Raw genomic sequence first — 9,253 nt, 5'->3', positions numbered from 1 at the left:
CCCTCTGTCTCTCCGAAGAAGCTCAGAGAATCGCCCGCTTACGGTCTGGTGCTTCACAAGAACGTTCCAAAGCACGGTACGATGCCAGTCACCGGCGTGTAACGTACTCCATAGGTGATTTAGTCTGGCTGTGGCGTCCAATTCGGCGCGGCGGCCTACATCAAAAACTCTTGGCCCACTATGACGGCCCATATGTGATTGTCAGACGCATCAGAAATTTAAGGTATCGCCGGTCTGCCAAAACAGAACTATGTCATGTTGCCCGCTTGAAGCCGTGTCAGCCTTGCACGACTCACGAACACGCCCAGAGGGCTTCGTCTGAGTAAGGGGGAAATGTGGCGCTACTGACGACGATGAAGGATTGTGATGGTGTGGCAGAAGAGGAGGAAGAAGCGTTGCTTTCTGGTGGGCGTTAGTAGGCTTCATCTTGTCCCGCTGCAGCAGCACTGTAAATAAACACCCCTTATTACACCGTAACAATATATATATATATATATATATATATATATATATATATATATATATATATATATATATATATCAAGGAAAGAAACTAACAGTCGGCGAGGCCAAGGAAAAGCGTGGGGATGTTACTTTATGTCCTTTTTTTTTTATTGTTTACTTGGATAATCACTGAAATTAGTAATGTAATCTGCTTAGGGGAAAGATAATTAGACACAAAGTAGAAGAAAAAACAACGTGCCGATGGTGGGATCCGAACCCACGACCTCCGAATAACGCGTCCGGTGCTCTACCAACTGAGCTACATCGGCCGCTGTCCCCCCTGCTACTTTCTTGGGTATTTATGTTGTCTGTATACGAACCTTGAGAGTGTTCACCAGCGCCACCCTCAGCCATAGCGGCGGACGTGGGACGTCCTTTGTTACCGCCAGCGTCACGTAGAACGTGATCAAGAGCGAGGGCGAAAGCTGTGCTAGAACCCTCTTACGCTACCTAAGGCTTCAAGACTTATATATATATATATATATATATATATATATATATATATATATATATATATATATATATATATATTGTAAGGGTACGTTGAAGCTCAGGTCGGTGTTCCAGTCGACCGTTTAACTAGCGCGTCAGTTTCTTGCGTTTTCTTCATTGTCTGCCGTCTTCTTTGTAGCCCGCGCCTTTCGACGTACGCTCGACGTCTTTGTCACCGTCGACAGTCACTGAGCGTTGGTGTGACACTACAATTATCCCCGGGATAAAAAGGAGGCATCCTGCCGACTCATGGTGTGGACACAACAGGCGGGTCGTAACAGGGCTTGAGGCGGTCATCGTGCACTGTTTCACGCCCGCGGCGACGCATATCCAGTGTCGGTACAAGCGGTTCTATAACGTAGTTCACCGGAGAGGTCTGGCAAATAACCCGATATGGACCATGGTATTTGGAAGCAAGTTTGGTAGAGGGGCCGGAGGGGGTAGCAGGAACCCAAAGCCACACGAGAGAGTCTGTGCTGTATGAAGGAGCTGGACAAGACGGTGCGCGAAGGAACTACTGGTGACCTTGGTTCTGGGTTGTAAATGATCGGGTCAACTGGCGACATTCTTCTGCATATGCTGGTGCTTGAGAGACGGTGGTCGCTTCGGAGGTTTCAGGGCGATAAGGAAGTGTCGTGTCCATAGTTGAGGTGGGTTCACGGCCGTATAGAAGGAAAAAGGGGGAGAAGCCGGTGGTGCTTTGTATGGCAGTATTATCAGCGTACGTGACGAATGGGAGAAGCAGGTCCCAGTTTGAGTGGTCGGACGCAACATACATGGCAAGGATGTCACTTAAGGTGCTGTTAAAACGTTCCGTCATGCCATTTGTCTGCGGATGGTAGGCCGAGGTAGAACGGTGGACAATGCGGCACTGCTGAAGAAGGGCTTCGATGGTCTCGGAAAGAAAAACACGGCCACGGTCACAGAGCAATTCTTAAGGTGAACCGTGGCGCAGAACGAGGTGGTGCAGAACGAAAGACACAACGTCTGGAGCCGACGCAGAAGGTAAAGAAGATGTTTCTGCGTAGTGGGTAAGGTGGTAAACAGCCAGGATGACCCAACGGTTACCAGCTGGAGTGACTGGTAGTGGCCCGTAAAGATCAATACCAACACGATCGAATGGTCGGCTGGGGCAGGGCAAGGGCTGCATCGGAACGCTGGAGTGGTGTGGAGGGTGTTTGCGGCATTGACATTCCTGGCATGCGCGAACGTACTGACGCACGAAGCGGTACATACCCTGCCAGTAATAGCGGAGGCGAAGACGAGTGTAAGTTTTCAACACTCCGACGTGGACACACTGAGGATCGGTGTGAAAAGCGGCGCACATTTCCGAACGGAGGTGCCGAGGAATGACAAGGAGCCACTTGCGTCCGTCCGAAAGGTAATTTCGGCGGTAAAGCATGCCGTCGCGGATGGAAAAATGACAAGCTTGGCGGCGAAGCGTTCGTGAAGCTGGTCACAGAGAAGGTGTAGATAGAAACGTGAGAAGAGAAGCGATCTAAGGGTCTTGCCTTTGTTCATTGGGCATGTCGGCAATTTCTAGCGAAGATGAGTCACCTATGGTGATAGCTGTCGAGTCAGAGCCGCATTGAAGAGGTGACCTAGACAGGGCGTCAGCATCAGAATGCTTACGGCCAGACCGGTAGGTGACCTGAATGTCGTACTCTTGTAAGCGGAGGGCCCAACGAGCAAGACGACCGGATGGGTCTTTAAGGGTGGACAACCAGTAGAGTGCGTGATTTTCCGTAACAACAGAAAAGGGACGACCATAGCGATATGGGCGGAACTTCCCAATGGCCCAAATGATGGCCAAGCACTCCTTTTCGGCTACAGAATAATTTTTTCGGCCTTTGTTAAGTTGCGGCTGGCATAAGCAACAACGTACTCTGGGTTGCCAGGCTTTCGTTGTGCAAGGACAGCGCCGAGACCTACACCGCTGGCATCAGTGTGAACTTCGGTAGGCGCCGCAGGGTCAGAATGGCGGAGAATAGGAGGCGACACTAGAAGATGCCGAAGCGTCGAAAAGGTCTCATCACAGTCGGATGTCCAAGACAAAAGAATGGCGTCACTGGCAAGGAGATCAGTCAGTAGCGAGATGATCGAAGCGAAATTGGGGACAAATCGACGAAAAAAACGAGCACAGCCCGATAGAACGATGCAGCTCCTTTAGAGAAGTTGGGCGTGGAAACTCAGCTACTGCACGCAGTTTCGCAGGATCTGGACGAACACCGTCTTTCGAAACAACGGGTCCCAATATAGGAAGCTGTCGAGCCCCGAAGCAGCACTTTTTCAAATTTAGTTGCAGGCCGGCATCAGTCAAACACTTTAGCACACGCTTGAGACGGTCCAAATGTGACGTAAATCTTTTGCAAACACGACAACGTCGTCCAGGTAACAAAGACAGTCGTGCCACTTGAGTCCGCACAGAATTGTGTCCATCATGCGCTCGAAGGTGGCAGGCGCGTTGCACAATCCCAAACGGCATGACGTTAAATTCATAGAGACCGTCAGGTGTCACAAAAACGGTTTTTTGGTCGATCGTCAGCTGCCATGGGTACCTGTCAGTAGCCCGTGCGAAGATCCAGAGATGAAAAGAATTCGGCACCTTGAAGGCAATCGAGAGCGTCATCAATACATGAAAGGGGGTATACATCTTTTGCGTTATCTTGTTCAAACGCCTGTAATCAACACAGAACCGTATGGAACCATCCTTTTTCCTCACGAGAACAACTGGAGAAGCCCAAGGGCTGTGCGAAGGCTGGATGACGCCACGCTGAAGCATGTCCTTAACGTGCTCGGTGATAACTTGACGTTCTGCAGCCGATACCCGATTAGGGCGCTGGCGTACCGGGGCGTGCGTACCGGTGTCGATGCAGTGAGTGATTACGGATGTGCGCCCCAAAGATGTCCGAGGAAGGTCGAATGTGGAACGGAAGCGCCGCAGCAAGCTGACGAGCTAATCGCGTGCATCTGCTGAAAGGCTGGCATCCAGAGAGCCAGAAAACGCTGCAGTGGAGTCGTCGTTCTGTACAGAAGCAGGCAAGTCAATAGCATCGAGCTGAAGTGGGGTTGGGTCTTTGAGACGGCACATGTCATAGCGTCATCAGAGTACTCGACATGACTAAGACGTTCTTCACGAAGAAGCATTGACGGACAAGGCAACGAGTTAGAGACGTATATGGCGCCGTAGCTACCACAGAAAGTCAGAAGGGCGAAAGGCAGGACTAAGCAATGGCGATGATTAGTGGCATGAGTCGGAGTGAATTGAACTGTCGAATCAGAAAAGCAGGCGCAGGAAACGGGCACGAGGACGGTAGAGCAGCCGGGATGTCAGTATCTTCGGCCACAGTTATCTTATCTAGGTGGAGCGGTGTGTCAGACAAGGCGGCCGGTGAAAACTGAGACAATTCGATGCTGGCTCGGGCAAAGTCAATCATCGCATGATGACTGGTGAGAAAGACGCAACCCAGAATCAGTTCGTGAGAGCAGTGAGGCAGCACAAGAAATTCGGCGACGTACAAAACACCCTGAATCACAATTCGAGCTGTGCACGCCCCAAGCGGTTGAATGCGATGTGAGCAGGCAGTTCGGAGAAAAAAATTTGGAGGACGCTTAAGCTTCGCCTTCAAGAGTGGAACGCGATAGCGTTATTGCACCTCCTTCGCACCGCCCAGCACTACTGGCACTGGTAGACGGCGCCGCTTCCATCACACGCGTCTCATGCCCGTCCTCACTGCCTGGACATCCAGCCCCAAATGTTGCCGAACAAAGAGTGCACATCCCGCAGATCTCCCGACAGCATGACTAACACACGCGTAGTACATTGACGTGAAAGGGAGCACCATACTCTCGGTCTCATCGTCGCCTTCGATTTTAGTTTCCTGTACAGCAAGGATGTCTATATCTTGTTCCACTGCCAACCTATATAACTGCCGTTGTCTCCTCCTCGCTTTAAGCCCTCGAACATTGATTGTGGCAAGTCGCGAGGACCTATCTGGTAGCGCCATTATAGCATGAAAATAGACCGAGAGTACGGTGCTGACCTTGGACGTCAGGTCCCGAGGCGCAGGATCCAGCGCACGGCATGTACTACGAAGTAGGTGGCGGCGGAGGTGGAGCCGGCGGCGTTGTTGCCATCAACCTCCGCTTGGAAGCGTTTTTCGGCCGTAGGCGTAACGACGGCCGACACATGGGACCTGCCTTTGAAGGTGGTTCTCCGGTGGCGTTCAGTCCAGGAGACGCTCCCTCTGGCTCGGCGCCTTCGTGCGAGCGCTTAGTTGCCGAGACGGCGGCACCTTCCTTGGAAGTGTCCATGGCCTCCTGCACCTCGCTCACGCTTTCCACCGACAGCACGGTGTTGTCTTTTTCTTGCACCACGGCTGGCGTACTCGGCTCCTCTGTTGACGCAAGTGCGTCTTCTTCAAGGTTTCACGTTTCTTCCGCGACTGGGTTCCATGATGTATGCTCGGCAGACGCCTTTTCGTCCTTAGCAATACTAGCCTCTACCCTTGCTGTTGCTTCAGCATCAGCCTCGTCCATTAGGAGATCCCGGTTATCGTCACTCCCCATGGGCCTTGCGACGCTGGCGTAGGTGCGCACGTACTCCGGCTTGTCGTGGTCAAAACGACGACACAGCACGCAGCGCGGTACCTTGCAGTCTCGACGAATATGACCGGTGCTCTGGCAGCGCAGGAAGAGTGGTGCCCTACCCGGCGCTACCACAAGGGCCAGCTCACCGGCAATTCTCAGCTGATGTGGTATGTCCTCCGGCGTCACCCCCGCCTTGAGTTTCAGCGTCATGGTTCGTGTCGTCGAACCCTTGTCCGAAACACCGTTGACCCTCCAGCGTTCCTTCACCACTTCAGTCGTTCTTCCGTATGCGAGCAAAGCTGCCCGTACGTCGTCATCAGGTACGGTGGGAAGCAACCAGTCCAACTTCAACCGGATGTCTTGATTCGACGGGTCGATGAGTACGCAGCGATGACTCTTCACTTGTACTTCGGCATTCTCGAGCAACCTCTTTGCACCTTCAGCACACTTGAACGTGACTGCCCAAACGTGATTCATTTGATACGCCCCCAAGGCCGAAACCTCGGGGAGCAGTTTCAAACGGGCCAGCGTATCCCTGAAGTCTTCCACACGGTAGGGTTAAGTTGCTGGGCCTTTGTGGAGGAAGGGAGCACTCCAAAACAGCCGGCTCGCTTCTTCTGTTTGCCTTTTCTTTCTGATTGTTAACTTTGTTGTCAGGGGTTTTTTATGAATCCGCGTCCGGGCGCCTGTTGAACTTGAAATACGCGAGGAAAGGTTATTTGACCGGGAGTTTGGGGCTGAGACCTTGGGAGGTTTTGGTCGGACCGTGAGACAGAATAGGCATCTCGGCGCTAGACGCGAGAATTATGACTCTCGGGGAAAACAACCTGCGCCGCATCTGCCGCTCGTACCACTTAATTGGCCTGCAAATGTGCACGCTGCAGTGACCTTTGGCCTGTGCGACTGGAGAAGTGTGCTGGTTGCTGTTGCAGCCGCGTGGGAAACCCAGAGTCGTCCTACGGGTAGCACACGTTGTTTCAGTTTCAAAAACAGATCCGTACAACTCAGGCGTGCCGGCGACGCGGAGACTGCGGAGAGCGAACCGCGTCGTCGTTTAACCTGTCAGCTCAGACCAATAACGGGCGAAGGTTTATGACTTCCCTGCTCAGCGCATTATTTATTTATTTATTTTATTTATTAGAGATACTATCAGTCCGGTCAGGACCAAGATAGGAGCGATACAGGGTACAGAATACAAAGGCGGAACACGACAAACAAAACACCAGCACCATCCGATGGGACGGCACCGACGCAACCGTAGGCTGTGAAAACAAAACACGAAAACGGACGGTCGCTCGAGAAGCGAGCGCGACGTTTACACACAAGCGGTCTTGTGTTTCTGGCTGCGCGGCGCTAGCCGGGGGTGCCGTTTCTAATGCGATGCCTTCGTAGTATTCGAGCGCGCCGTCGAGCTGACAACTCTCGCGTGAACATAAATATCCCCGCGGCGCTCTCGCCCAGCCGGCCAAGACGCGGGAGAACAGTAGGGCACATCCGGTGCTGTCGGTTCTAAAGTTGACGGAAACATCGCCGCAGCACACGGCGCTCGTGTTGATGAGCGCGGTAGCAATAAATTCTCTCCTTTTTCCCGCTCTTCTTACGGCCAGCGGGGTCCGGACACTACCCTCGTATTTCTTGCTGCCCTGTGTGCCCTTGCACGTGTATGCATTGCTGGTGAAAGTGAAAGTGGCGTTCACGTGTCTTTGCTAATTTGTTTTGTCTCGCCCCTGATTTTGAGAATCAGTGCGTCGTCTCCACTGGGGGAAAGGGCGAAGCCCTGTGTGCATTGCTGGTGAAAGTGAAAGGGCGTTCACGTGTCTTTGCTAATTTGTTTTGTCTCGCCCCTGATTTTGAGAATCAGTGCGTCGTCTCCACTGGGGAAAGGGCGAAGCCCTGTGTGCATTGCTGGTGAAAGTGAAAGGGCGTTCACGTGTCTTTGCTAATTTGTTTTGTCTCGCCCCTGATTTTGAGAATCAGTGCGTCGTCTCCACTGGGGGAAAGGGCGAAGCCCTGTGTGCATTGCTGGTGAAAGTGAAAGGGCGTTCACGTGTCTTTGCTAATTTGTTTTGTCTCGCCCCTGATTTTGAGAATCAGTGCGTCGTCTCCACTGGGGGAAAGGGCGAAGCCCTGTGTGCATTGCTGGTGAAAGTGAAAGGGCGTTCACGTGTCTTTGCTAATTTGTTTTGTCTCGCCCCTGATTTTGAGAATCAGTGCGTCGTCTCCACTGGGGGAAAGGGCGAAGCCCTGTGTGCATTGCTGGTGAAAGTGAAAGGGCGTTCACGTGTCTTTGCTAATTTGTTTTGTCTCGCCCCTGATTTTGAGAATCAGTGCGTCGTCTCCACTGGGGGAAAGGGCGAAGCCCTGTGTGCATTGCTGGTGAAAGTGAAAGGGCGTTCACGTGTCTTTGCTAATTTGTTTTGTCTCGCCCCTGATTTTGAGAATCAGTGCGTCGTCTCCACTGGGGGAAAGGGCGAAGCCCTGTGTGCATTGCTGGTGAAAGTGAAAGGGCGTTCACGTGTCTTTGCTAATTTGTTTTGTCTAGCCCCTGATTTTGAGAGAGTATCTGTGCGTCGTCTCCACAGGGGAAAGGGCGAACGATTGGTGGGAGGCACGCGGGGCTCGTGAAGGACCAATCTCCTTGAGGTGCCGATGTTGCATTGGCTATTTAAAAGGTGGCTTTGTCATTCTGATTGGCTCGTAGAAGCTCTTTTCCTCCGATTGGCCACGAAGTCGGTAACCAGGATGTTGAAAATGTATATTTAAGACGGGTGTTTGGGGGAGAAAGGAGAAGTGACGGGGAGACAGACTGACTGCCGACTTACGACTGGTGGCAGGAAGTCGCGAACTTTGTTCGCAAAAGCAAAATGTGTTTTTGACCCGTTCAATAAAGTGCCCGTAGCGCTTGAAATGTTGTCCCGTCCGTTTCCTGCAACGTGTCCCCGGATCAACGGACCATCTGGAACACCACATCATCTATATATATATATATATATATATATATATATATGAAGAAAGATAACTGCCGGACTCTCACATCAACATGCATAAACACGGTATTCAAAACCAAACGCCCTGAAGGCAGACTAGGTAGAACAACACGGTACTCATCATTCGATGAAGCAGAAACCCTGTTACCGCGGCCAGAAACGGCCGCTGACACCGCTCCGTTGGAGCACATGATAAGCACGTCCGCTCGCTAGCGCGGCCGGAAGTGGAATGTGCTAAGTTGGGCTAAGTGCCTTGGATTTTGGCATGGTACTTGGCCAGAGACCCCTGGTACTTTCGCCAACATGCAATGGCTTAGTACACTCGTGAAGTACCTATGCGCTCCGTTAGAGTTTTACAGCGACAGTGAGCCCTACTGGCGGAATCAAGTTGGGGAAATGCGTGATAGGACGGAGAGGGTGAAAGGTTGGGACTTGTCCATGTTCGCACGCAGCACTGTGTGCAATGTGTTTTTTGTTAGTAAATTGTGGTATGTGCTAAGTGTTCTGCACTGCTCGCGCGCTAATGTGCAAAAGTTTCACCGCATATTCGCTGTCTTGTGTGGGGGTCGGTATGGGAGAGGACAAGCCGTACAAACCTCTTCCGTAGTGTTGGTAATGGAGGCCTTGGCTTGTCGCATTTATACCTGCGGCAGGTAGTTAATCGTTTCAGCTTCCTTCGA

At 52.0% G+C, this 9,253-nt stretch overlaps 1 protein-coding gene across 1 annotated transcript; it reads right to left on the bottom strand.

The window, feature by feature from the left end:
• Positions 1-5,085: 5,085 nt before the first annotated feature.
• Positions 5,086-8,781, bottom strand: LOC146206804 (uncharacterized). Its single transcript, XM_084575663.1, has 3 exons — positions 8,610-8,781; positions 5,493-6,145; positions 5,086-5,393 (listed from the first exon to the last, which is right to left on the bottom strand). Exons 1-3 carry the CDS (start codon positions 8,762-8,764, stop codon positions 5,086-5,088), a joined length of 1,116 nt encoding a protein of 371 aa, XP_084431789.1. The 5' UTR covers positions 8,765-8,781.
• Positions 8,782-9,253: the final 472 nt, after the last annotated feature.

This window comes from Amblyomma maculatum, chromosome 1 (assembly GCF_055883805.1).
Source record: "Amblyomma maculatum isolate TAMU_Amacu chromosome 1, ASM5588380v1, whole genome shotgun sequence".
NCBI lineage: Eukaryota > Metazoa > Arthropoda > Arachnida > Ixodida > Ixodidae > Amblyomma > Amblyomma maculatum.
This window is presented reverse-complemented; position numbering and strand designations above follow the sequence as displayed.

Bases quoted from the DNA above. Each gene is read 5' to 3' on its own strand.
- LOC146206804 (XM_084575663.1), bottom strand. From the start codon at position 8,764: ATGTGCTCCAACGGAGCGGTGTCAGCGGCCGTTTCTGGCCGCGGTAAC. The intron at 6,146-8,609 runs GCAGTTATCTTT...CCCAGCAACTTA, and splicing joins CATGTTGATGTGAGAGTCCG to ACCCTACCGTGTGGAAGACT. The intron at 5,394-5,492 runs GTATTGCTAAGG...TTGCGTCAACAG, and splicing joins AACAGCAAGGGTAGAGGCTA to AGGAGCCGAGTACGCCAGCC.